Below are 11798 nucleotides of genomic sequence, written 5' to 3' on the forward strand. Positions count from 1 at the left end.
GCGCGGGCGCGGGGCCGCCATGCGCGGGGCCGCCGGGTGCCCGCTACCGCCGGTGCCACCGGTGCTACCGGTGCTGCTGCTGCTGGCGGCGGCGGCGGCGGGGCTGGGCGGCGGCGAGGAGGCGATCCAGTGCCCGCCGTGCTCCGAGGAGCGGCTGGCGCGCTGCAAGGCACCGCAGGGCTGCGCGGAGCTGGTGCGGGAGCCGGGCTGCGGGTGCTGCGCGACCTGCGCCCTCGGCCGCGGCACCGCCTGCGGGGTCTACACCGCCCGCTGCGGCGCCGGGCTGCGCTGCTACCCCCCCCGCGGCGTGCCGCGGCCCCTGCACACCCTCATGCACGGCCAGGGCATCTGCACCGACCTGGCCGACGTCGAGGCCATCCAGGAGAGCCTGCAGCCCCCAGGTAAGGCCGGCCCCGGGGCGAGGGGTGGGTGCCGGGGGGGGGTCCCTGCCCCTCGCATGCCTGGTGGCAGCCCCCAGGCAACCCCTGTGTGCCCCAGGCCGCATTCCACTCACTTGGCAAGAGTTGGGGCCATGGTGCCGGGGGGCTCAGCAGGCACCCTGCGGCAGGATGGGATGGGGCAGCCTTGGCATGGGCATACAGGGAGCGTCTCCCAGTGGTGCTGAGCTCCATGAGGTCCCACAGCTGGGTACCAGTGGGTCATGTCTGTGCCATCCTTACCCAGCATGAGCGCAGCCGTGCCATGGCCTCTGAGGGAGCAAGGTGCTTCCCAGGGACCTGTCACCCGCTGTGCCCTGGCTGCAGCGTGCCCCTGGACATCAGGGCAGCACCCGTGGTCCCTGGGACAGGTCCCAGCTGTCTGGGAGGCTCCTGCTGCACGGTGACCCTTTCCCAGGGATGTTGTCCACAGCTCTGCCGGGAGGAAACAGGAAAGAGGCTTCAGGGCACCTGCTTCCCTCCCAGGCAGGTCAGGCTGGGCTCTGCCGGGGCTTTGCTGAGGGCTGTGTCCTTCCCACAGCCGGACAGGGCAGTGGGATGGAGGCAGGGCCAGGGCAAAGAAGCTGCCTCTGCGTGTCTGCCCCAGGACCCTCCTGCTGGTGATCGTGGGCTGGTGATCCTGTGGCTGGGAGCAGGTCACGCTGTGGCTTTGACAGTGGGAATGGAGCTGCTCCTGCAGGCTGAGTGTGGAGACCAGGCCCATGGAGCTGGTCCGTTAGTGGCTCTGGATACTGCCACATCCCCATTTGCCCATGCTGTGAGCTGTGCTCAGGACCACGTCCTCTGGAGCTAGGGAGCAGCATCCTGCCACGGGATAGTCCATGGGCTATTCTGGCCCTGTGTGCCCATGTGGGGTCACCCAGAGCTCCCCAAGGGGCAGAGGGGGCTGGAGTGGTGTCTGTCCCTGTCCACCTTGATGGCCAGATCCCAGCTCCATTCCCTCCTCGTGTAGCTGTTCCATGGGTGCTCTGCTGGTGTCCCACAGTGAGGAATGCCCTTTGTGGATGGGCCCCTCCAGCTGCCCCTCTCCAGAGACATCCCCACGAGTGCTCGGCATGGGGTCCGCTGCGGAGACCCCCTGCCCTGCCTGTCTGTCCTCATCCCACATCCTGCAGGAGCTGTCTGGGCTGCCTGGCCCGGGGCTGCGTGGGGCTGCCAAGGCCTGTTGGTTTTGGCTGTGCCCCCGGTAACGCAGCATTTTTTCCCAGAGCCTTTAGGAAACAGACTTGCAGATTTTTCCCTTCCTTCCCGCCGTGTTTTGGCCTTGCTGGGCACGGGTGGGTGGCCGTGGGAGCCGGGCTGGCCCGCTGGGCTCCGTGCCTGCCTGCAGCATCGCAGGTGGCAGGATCGGGGAGCACCTTCCCCTGGGACACCCCACAACACGTTGCTCGGTGCAGCCCTGGTGGGAAGATCCCAATGGGATGTCTGAGTTGTGGCTCCCTGTCCCGCTCCTGCAGCCTGGAGCAAGTGGGAATGTGGGGCTGGGGACTGTGAGCTATAACCCACCATAACCCTGCCTGGCACAGTGAGGGCATCCCAGCATTCGATGGGTCTCCTCTGGGTAAGGAGAAAGGGATTAATTGCCTGTTCAGGGGCAGGGGCATAGGGAGTGGGTGCCCCTGGGGCTGAGCGGGTGCCGGGGAGCAGAGGCTGCAGCAGGAGGGTGGCTGGGAAGCGGTTAACATGCAGCTCGTACAGTCAACACTTTGTCTGGGGGCTCAGCCCAGGGGGGCTCTGCATTCCAGGGAAGAGGCTGGGATGGAGGGGGCTGGGCTTGGAGCCGTGGAGCACCATCGCCAGGAAAGAGCCTCTCTGCTCACCCAGGACCTGCAGCACCGTGGGATGGGCTTCCTAGGAGCTGAGGATGCTGGTGGCTGCTCTCCTGACACGAGACCTTCACCCGTGGCTGTGGCGCAGGACCCTGGTCTCTGCTTCCCACTCTCAGCCCTGCCAGCTCCAGGTTGGCTCCCGGAGCATCCCGCTGGTCAGGCCAACCCCAGGAGGTTCCAGCCGTGGGTTTTTGGCACAGCCTGTGGGTGCCTGGGGGAGGTGATGGCTGAAGCCGCGTGTGGCAGCCGGGAAGAGGTGAGGACGTTTTCCCCAGCACACATGACAAGTGATTTAATGCTGGTTAAATAATTATGTCTGGGAAGAACTGACCCCATGGGAGCTGCATGCGTCCAACGCGGTTGCTGGAAGCAGTGTCTGGACCGGACCCTATTCCCTTCCCATGTGCAGTGACTAGGAGGGACAGTGGTAGCTGTGCCCAGCTGAATGGCACAGGGATGGTGAGGACGGGCTGGGTTCATCATGGTGGCCACGGTGCATTCATCTGTCCCTTTCTGCCCTGGCAGGGGGCCCTGTCCCATCTGTCAGCTGGGATGGTGTCTGGCCTTTGCCCATGCTTGGGTTTTTCCAGGCTGGGAGCTGCTCCCAACAAGGCTCTGGTCCCTACCAGGAATCATCCGCATCCCGGTATCCCGACCTTACCTCCGTTGGACTCTGGGCACCGAGCCGGGAGGTGCAGATGTGTTTGGCCATGTTTGAGCACAGCAGGGGCTCAGCACCATGTTCCTGTGGGATGAGGATGGGCTTGGCTTCCCAGGAGCATCCCTGGCCAAGGGGCACCCCTGTGCCTGGCTCCCTGCGCTCCACCGGGGCCAGCTCTCACCAGGACAAGCACAGAATTCCCTGTGCCGGTGCCTGCCAACCCCGGAGCCCCGGCAGGCAGGAGAGCCAACGCCGCTGGTCCCTGCCAGGGCCACCCACCGGCCGCATCAGCCCTGCCAGATGGGGAAGAGGAGGGTGCCGGGACCCTGCGGCTTGTGTTGGCCATGGACACATGGACGTGTCCCTTCTGGCTCCCTCTGGTCCTTTGCCCCTGGGCTGGTGGACTGGGGGAGCAGGGCTGGAGCTGTGGGACACTCACACTGTTCCTCTGCCACGGACACACTGCCCCGGGCTCTTCCCCCATGGGAACCATGTGGTGGAGCCGGAGCCCTTCCCAGCTCCCTTGGAATCACAAGCTCCACATGTGACCGACCTCATCTGCAGCTCCCGTTAATTGAAGTTGATGCTGAATGACCCGTTTGTGTCTCCCATCCACAGCTCGAGCAGAAGGCCGGGCAGAACCCCTCCTCCTGCCAGGGCAGGGCGGCCAGCACGGGCAGCATCGGTTCCCATCCCGTTGTGCTTTTTCCATGTCCTTTTGTGAGCAGTTCCCTCATCCAGCCGGTGCAGGAGGATTGCCAAGGGCACCTCAAGCTGCTGCCTGTCTGAGAGTGGGTGAGAAAATCACCCCGAGGATTGCAGGGATCCTGGAGGGATCCTGGAGGGATCCTGGATCTGTGTGCAGGTCGGGGACCATGGGCACAGAGCTCTGTCCCCAGAGCCGAGTGCAGGACCAGGAGGCTCCTTCCTGCCCGGAGGCGCTGACGCTTCATGTGACCTTAGGAGAATGTTATTGGCATCTGGTTTTATTTAAGCTGAGGGATGTGATGCTCTGAAAGCAGTTGGCTTTCGGGGGGAGGAGAGGGGTCGGTCCATGCCAGGGCTGGCTGAGGGCTTCCCCCAGGCAGTGCTTCCCAGTGCCTTTCCATGGCGCGGTGGTGGTGCCAGGACTTCGGCTTGGTGGTGCCAAAGCTCCCAGCTGGCTCTTTCCTCTGTGTATCCCCGAGGAGGTGCAGGGGGAGGCCGGGGAGGGAAGGAGCTCTGCTGCCAGCGCCCGCTTTGCGCCGCGGTCCCGTGGTTGGTGCCACCGGGGCTGGCATCGCTCTGCGCCGGGTGCTGGAGGCTTTGGGTTTGTGTTCCAAATTTCAAGGGCATGAGGCATTTCCTGGAAAAGAAGAAAAAAAAAAACCAAAAAAAAAAAAAGAAAAAGGACAAATTAAACGAAAAGCAAACAACACGAATTGAAGGAGAAAGCTTCGATCCAGGCTTCGCTGTGAACTTTAACCAGGCTGCTGGGAGCTGGTCCAGGAGCCTTGCACTGCAGGGGAGCTGATGGGAGACCAGGGCTTGGATCCCATGGGGATGTGGCAGGCAGGAGGCTGTGGCTCTGACCCTGCTGCCTGCCTGTGGGAAGGGCTGGTGCTGGGCATCACGCCAGCAGCCTCCATCCCTGGTGCTGTGGGGCCCTGGGTGCTTCCCCCCGTGCTGCACCATGACCGCCTCCCGCCTGGTTTGGGAAGGTTTTTCCCGTTGCTGGCTGCGGTATTGATTAATACAAGCCAAATCCTGGGATAAGCTCAGGCAGGAAAGGGCCCTGGCTGCTTTCCTCTTGCAGCCCAGCCGGGTTGGGAGTCAGAACGCTGCCTGACGTGGCTCTGAGCGCAGGCAGGACCCAGCTGCCCAGCGTGTCCCTGTCCTGCAGAGCATTAATGGGCCCCAAGCTGGAGTGACCAGCAGCTTCTTAAGAAACAAAGTGGCCCCGGGAGCTGGGTCTCATGACACCTCCTCCAGCTGCCAACATCTGGGATCGCAGTTTGGCTGCGCTCCTGGCACAGGCGAGGATGCCAAGCGCCGCCTTTCGGGATCGGCCCTGTGGGAGATTAACTTTCCTATTCCAGGAATTCCTGCTTTCATGTCTTTGCGGGGGCTGTGCCCTGCGGCAGAGCACGGCTCCGGTCCCAGCCGCGGCGCCCGGTGCTGCCCCACGCCTGGCGGGTGCTCAGCACCGTCCTGGTGCAGCCCCAGTGCCCCCGTTCCTGCTGCAGCTCCTCAGAGGCAGCTTTTTGGGGGCATCAGGATGCTCTTGGGGCTCCCTGGCCATGCACCCCATGGTTCACCTTTCAGCCCTGTGGATGCAGTGCACGTGTCTGGCCAGGGCACAGCCAGACCCTCGTGCTCCGCTGTCACTGGAACAACTGCCCATGCTTTTGCTGCATGCGTTTGCAACCCTACAATAACAGACACATGGCAATAAGCCTGCGAATCATGGCTAATGTGTTGTCAAAACTCCCAGGAGCCTTTCCCAGCACTGCAGTGCTCAGCCCAGCGGTAGGAGGGGACCCAGGGCTGGGGGTGATGCCCATGGGGATCAGGGTTTCAACGCAGGGCTGAGCCCCCTCTTGTCTGTGTCCTTGCAGAGAAGGAGGAGATCGACCACCCCAACAACAGCTTCAGCCCCTGCAGCATCCACGACCGCAAGTGCCTGCAGAAGCAGCAGGCGAAGCGGGTCAACAACGGCAACAAGATGCGCAACAGCGGGAGCCCGTACCACCGCGAGGAGACACGGCCCATAGTGAGCACCGGGCTGGGGAGGGCAGGATGGGTGCTGAGCAGCCCTGGGCTGTGCTGCAGAGTCAGGGTGTTGGGGTTCGGGGCTGGAGGCATCCATCATATCCCCCCCCTCCCCGTTCCTGCAGGCACAGGGCTCGTGCCAGAGCGAGCTGCACCGGGCGCTGGAGCGGCTGGCCGCCTCGCAGACCCGCACGCACGAGGACCTCTACGTCATCCCCATCCCCAACTGCGACCGCAACGGCAACTTCCACCCCAAGCAGGTAGGGCAGGGTCACATCCCTCATGGCGGTGCCACTTGTGTGGCTTGGGCAGGCTGGGAGCAGGACACAGCCGATGGGGGCAGGAGCCACCAGTGGGAATCACCCTTCAGGGTGGGATAGGGGTGGCAAAGCCCCCCATGAGAGCTCCTGGTTACCCCAGCCATGGGAATGGGGCTGTGGGGGGCCAGGCTGGGCACCCCTCCATGAACCTGTCCCCTCAGTGTCACCCGGCGCTGGACGGGCAGCGGGGCAAGTGCTGGTGCGTGGACCGCAAGACCGGGGTGAAGCTGCCGGGCTTCCTGGAGCTGAAGGGGGACTTGGACTGTCACCAGCTGGCAGACAGCATGTGAGCGCGACCGGGACATGCAGGAGAGGAAGAGAGGGGACACGACTGTTGAGCAGCTCCTGTGTGCCGGGGGACCCTGCCACGCAGCCCGGCTCTCTGCGGCGCTCTGCGCCCCAGCATGGGGCACGGCACCACGACCTGCGCCATGACCACGAGCTGCCAGTGCCGAGGGCTCCCCGGCACACCTCCATCCTGCACGGACACTTGCTGGGACTGATGCTGCACTGGGGCTGGTGTCACCGCAGCATCCTCCTGCCCCTTGATGCTGCTCCCACCCCGTGGTAACCCTCTGGTTTTCGTCCTGGCCCCCCTGTGCAGTGGTGTGGCCGTGGACACTCCAGTGGCTGTATCGGCAGCATCACCCCCTGCCCACGGTGCATTGTGTCCACACTGGACCTCTGCATGGGGCAGCAGCAGAAGTGCCTCATCCTGCCCCCCTGGCAGCAGGCATGGGCTGGAGGTGCCCAAAGAGACCCGACCCCCCCCCCCACTGCCACTGCCTGCCTGGAGCCCTCCCTGCCCGCACCTCACTCAGTGTGCGTGCACCATGGGCACCGCAGCCACACAGAGCAATAAGAAACCTTCCCCCTCCCCACTGCAGCCCCCCCAGCTCCACAGCCCAGGTCCTGCCTGCCCCATGGCCCAGCCCCATCCCTGCACAGGGACAAAGCCAGTGGCCACAACATTTTCCTCCCATTCATCCCTCCATCCAACCATCCATCCATCCATCCATCCATCCATCCATCCATCCATCCATCCATCCACTCACCCAACCACCCATCCACCCATCCATGCATCCATCCATCCATCCACCCCCTCCATCCGTCCACCCCTCCATCCATCCACCCCCCCATCCATCCATCCATCCATCCATCCATCCATCCATCCATCCATCCATCCATCCATCCATCCACCCACCCACCCACCCACCCACCCACCCACCCACCCACCCATCCATCCATCCATCCATCCATCCATCCATCCATCCATCCACCCACCCACCCATCCATCCATCCATCCATCCATCCATCCATCCATCCACCCATCCACCCACCCACCCATCCGTCCATCCATCCACCCACCCACCCACCCACCCATCCATCCATCCATCCATCCATCCATCCATCCATCCATCCATCCATCCATCCATCCATCCATCCACCCATCCACCCATCATCCATTCATCCATCCCTCCATCCATCCATCCATCCATCCATCCATCCATCCATCCATCCACCCACCCACCCACCCACCCACCCACCCACCCATCCATCCATCCATCCATCCATCCATCCATCCATCCATCCATCCATCCATCCATCCATCCATCCATCCATCCCATTTCCCCATGCCCAGTCCCCATGGGTGAGGGGGGTCATGCACCCCCAGGTATGTCTTCTTCCAACTTGGCCAACATGACAAAACCAGGATGAATTTCTGGCGCATCCCAGTGATGGGATCTTCAGGTTTCGCCAGCACCAAGTTCTCAGCTGGGAAATTGTCACCACTTTTGTAATGATTTTTTTCCTTAATTCCCTTTTTTTTTTTGTATTATTTTTTAAGCTGGGCTGGAAGTTTTCACCTGAATGGCTTTAGGTGAGGAGTGTCCTTGCTGGCTGCCATGGTGGGTACCAAAGATGGAGGGGATTTTGCTGATCACCCCCCTCCCAGACCCTCAGTGGGAGGTTTTGGTTTTCCGTGTGGATTCTCCCTGGTGGGTGCCAAGGCCCCGATGGGAAGGAAATGTTTCAGTTTTAGTGAAACACCCTGTGCCTCCCAGCAGCTGCCCGGCACGGCATGGCACAGCATGGCATGGCATGGCACAGCATGGCACAGCACAGCATGGCACAGCAGCTCCCAGCACCAGCGAGGATGTCCCCACGTGTCTCGGCAGCGGTGCTGCCATCCCGCTGGCCAGCAGTGGCCGGATGGTGAGGACGGAGCAGGGACGGGGCTGGCACCGGGCTCAGTGCTGCAGCTCATCAGCACGGCTGCATCTGGCTCCTCGTCCATGTGCTGCTGCCCTCGTGTCGCATCCCGTGTCCCCAGGTTCACGTGTCCCAGCACGGCCCCGTGCCTTGCTGGGCTCCTGCTGGATCCCCTGCCTGGCATCACCGGGGGGGGGGGGGGTTCCCGGGATGCTGCTGGGCCCCACGGCCGGTCCCAGTGCCACCAGCAGCACCACGGCAGATCCCATGGGACCTCGCCTGGTTTGGGGTGGCCAGGGGGTGGTTGTGCAGGGACCGGGAACTTCCGTATCCAGCTCAGAGGGCTCCAGTGTTTTGTAGTGTCTCTCCTGTAGGTTAAGGCTGTATTTACACACGATCATATACCAGCGTAAGGCTCCCCAACCCCAGCTGCGTTTTTCCATGCCGATGTGATTTACGTCAGTTCCTCCCGGGCCAAGCCCATCCCTTCAGCCCCCCCATGTAGCACCGACCCCCTTTTACAGTAAACTTGAACCTTTGTATCGTCAACAAGGAAAACAAGTAATTCCTGTCTTAACTGTCCCTGTTATTTAATGTGTTTCTGTCGAGTGTATTTTATCGTTGCATTGAGGAGAGGGGGGAAGCAAAGCAGAGGAGGAGCGAGGGATCTGTGGGGATCTCCCCCCTGTGTTCCTGCAGTGCCACTGTGAGCCATATGGAAACGCTCCCAAACAAATCAGAGGCTGCCCATGGCCTTGGCACCATCCTGCTGCCACCTTGGAGCCCTGGCAGAGGGCAGAGGAGCAGCCCTGACCCATGGAACCCCATCCAGAGGGAGCACTGCTGCTCCTCACACCCATGGCACCCCCTTTGGCCACCTCCAAAGCACCTTGGCCAGGGGTCGTGGCCGGGCTGCGGAGCAGGATGAGGGAGGATGAGGGAGGCCAAGGCAGGGGGAGCTGGGTAGGGCGAGGGGCTGGGCTGCAGCAGTGGAACCACTGCCGGAGCTGTGCGTGCATTGCGGATCCCGGGATGGGACCAGTGCACACAGAGCTCAGGGACCGGCACTGAGCATCCCACGAGTGCAGGGACCAGCCCAGCCTGGGGGACCCTGCACCGGGATCGGGGATCAGCCCCCAAACATCAGGAAGAGCTGCACGAGCCGGGATGGGGCGAGAGGCAAATGATTTAATGCCTTGTCCTGAGTCCCAGCTCGGTCTCTGCTTGGTGCCACAGTGAAGGCAGCAGAGATCATCACCACCAGCCTGACACAGAGCAGAGGTGGGGCCTGGGGATGGTGCTGGGCTGGGATGAGGCTGACAAAGGAGGATAGGGACAGGTACTGGTTTGTGCCAGGGCAATGTACTCGTGGCCAGGCAGCACCACTGGCCGCAGCATGTGTGTGTGTACGTGCTGGTGCGGATACACACCGAGCACCACCGGCTCTGCTCTGCCCTGCAAGGGTGTCAGGGGATGCATTGGAGAGATGCCCAGCCATGGGAATGCTGATGGCCCAGTGCTCCCGGCCATGGCTTGGCTTTCCCATGGTGTTTGCAGACCGGGGCACCTGCATCCCCACGGCTGCCTCCGCTTGTACCCATCAGCTGAGGTTGTGCCGTGGCCTTTTTCCTCTTCTGGAGGTCATCAGGAAGCCGGTGACAGGAGGAAACCAAACCCTCTGCACCCTCCACGTGTCTGGGAGTGCTGCTGGCTGGGACCCCCGTGCCGAGTGGGACCCTGCTGTGCCGGGATGCTGTGATGCTCACCCCAGCAGTGTCCAGAGGTGGGTTCTGGGTGCTGGGTGCGCTGCTCTGCACCTCACCAGGGAGTAAAGCTCCACCTGCCGCAGCCACTGAGGGGGATTTGTGTCCCCACCTGTGTCCGTGCACCCCATGCACCGGTGCCATCCTTGCCACGTGCTGCACTTGTTGGCTCTCGGGGTCCTGCTGCAGTTGGGGACGTGGGGCAGAGGCTGCCGGGAACAGACCCATGAGCCTGGCCACAGAGGGGCTGGGCTGGTTACAAAATGGCTGGAACCAGACCCAGGAACCAAAACCAAGAGCCGCGCTTCCAGGAAGGCTGGGACAAACTTTGGAAGCCACGAGGAGCTCAGAGAATTGTTTGTTTTTTCCTGAATCCAGGTGGTTTTGGCTGAACTGTCCCTGCCGCCGCGCCTGGGCGCAGGCTCCAGCTCCGCTGCGCTGGAAAAGGCTTTCCAATGAACTGAAAGTTCCATGTGTGAAAGACAGCGCCTGGCACGGGGCCTGCTCCCCATCCCACATGGTCCTGCAGGGGGGAAAGGTAGCATTGACCCCCCCATTCCCCAGAAGATGAACCCTCCTGGACTTCTGCAACAGGGAGAGGGATTTGCTGGGACAAGGAGCAGGGCAGGGATGGGGGACAGCAGCGTGACCCCTTCTTGGAGTCAACGTGACCTTCATATTCCCTTGGGCTTGTCACTGCTGTCACAACAGCATCGCGATGCACGCGATGGAGCTGTGCTGCATGGCCCTTGGGGTGCAGGGGCTGGAGTCCTGCGGCCACTGCAGTGCCGATGAAGTGTTGGTTACTGAAAACAGCCCTGAGCACCCAGCTCTGCCCTCATCTGTGGCTCCCAGCAGCCGGGCAGAGCGCAGGCAGGGCACAAGCAGGAGGCAGGAGGCAGGCAGGGCTGATAGTGTGGTGCTGGGGCCCCTTGCCGGCTGCAGCGTGCACTGCAGCGGGTCCCATCCTGCACAAGGGGCTGAGCTGCCCTCCTTGACCTTGGGGAGCTGCGCTCCTCTGGGTCTGCGCAGTGCAATGCAATGGGACCCCATGGGGTCACAGCTCTCCTGGGCTGGGAAGAGCCCAGGGGACACGAAGCTGATGGGGAAGAAGGAGAATCTTCCTCCCCTCACAGTGACTCCAGTGTCTGCTCTATCTGATGGATGCTGCTTCTCTGCCTGGCTGGGGGAGAATCATGCTCATGAGCAGCACAGAGATGCTCGTGCGTGGAAGAGAACGAAGTAACGTGTTTCAGTGGCCAACACCGAGCCAAGTGCCCTGCTGCTTTATTGAAGATCCCCCCCCGAGCAGGGTGTGTTACACAGGGCCCGGAGTGAAACCTCCACAGAGGCACCAGGTAAGCGTGTGCTAACGAAGCCGCTGCGCTGAGGTTACAGCGCGAGCAGAGCCTTCAGCTGGTGTAAATCACAGCAGCGCCGGCTGCACCGCCCCGCGCCAATTCGCGTCATCCCAGGACCTGGCCCGAAGTCACACGAATCCGTTTCCAAAACCCCAGCGTTTCAGTGTCCTGAAGACGTCAGCATCCGCTCCTCAGCCCCAGGGCTGATGCTGCTTTGAGAAGAGGGGCAGGAGAAGGGACCGGCGCCAGGCAAGAAGACGCTGCTCCGATGCGGCAGCTTCTTGCTCCTTAGGGAAGCCGGGCTTTTCAGCAGGGCCTGAGGGGTTTATACGCTTTGATTTGCAAAACTGCCTCCTGGTGCCGGTCTGTGGGCAGGGGGGTGAGACCCCCCCCTCAGCTTCACCAGGGGTTAGGGCTGAGGAGCTCAGCTCCTGCCTCAGC

At 62.5% G+C, this 11798-nt stretch overlaps 1 protein-coding gene across 1 annotated transcript; it reads left to right on the forward strand.

The window, feature by feature from the left end:
* IGFBP4 (insulin like growth factor binding protein 4) lies at positions 1-7083 on the forward strand. The gene is made up of 4 exons (XM_057406031.1): positions 1-401; positions 5546-5700; positions 5825-5959; positions 6181-7083. The coding sequence occupies exons 1-4, from the start codon at positions 20-22 to the stop codon at positions 6307-6309; spliced, it is 801 nt and encodes a 266-aa protein (XP_057262014.1). The 5' UTR covers positions 1-19; the 3' UTR covers positions 6310-7083.
* The last annotated feature ends 4715 nt before the right edge of the window (positions 7084-11798 follow it).

The sequence above is a fragment of the Pezoporus wallicus genome, unplaced genomic scaffold, assembly GCF_028554395.1.
Source record: "Pezoporus wallicus isolate ANWC-B61680 ecotype Strahan unplaced genomic scaffold, APGP_CSIRO_Pwel_v1 contig_14525, whole genome shotgun sequence".
NCBI lineage: Eukaryota > Metazoa > Chordata > Aves > Psittaciformes > Psittacidae > Pezoporus > Pezoporus wallicus.

Bases quoted from the DNA above. Each gene is read 5' to 3' on its own strand.
- IGFBP4 (XM_057406031.1), top strand. From the start codon at position 20: ATGCGCGGGGCCGCCGGGTGCCCGCTACCGCCGGTGCCACCGGTGCTA. The intron at 5,701-5,824 runs GTGAGCACCGGG...CCGTTCCTGCAG, and splicing joins GCGAGGAGACACGGCCCATA to GCACAGGGCTCGTGCCAGAG. The intron at 5,960-6,180 runs GTAGGGCAGGGT...CTGTCCCCTCAG, and splicing joins GCAACTTCCACCCCAAGCAG to TGTCACCCGGCGCTGGACGG.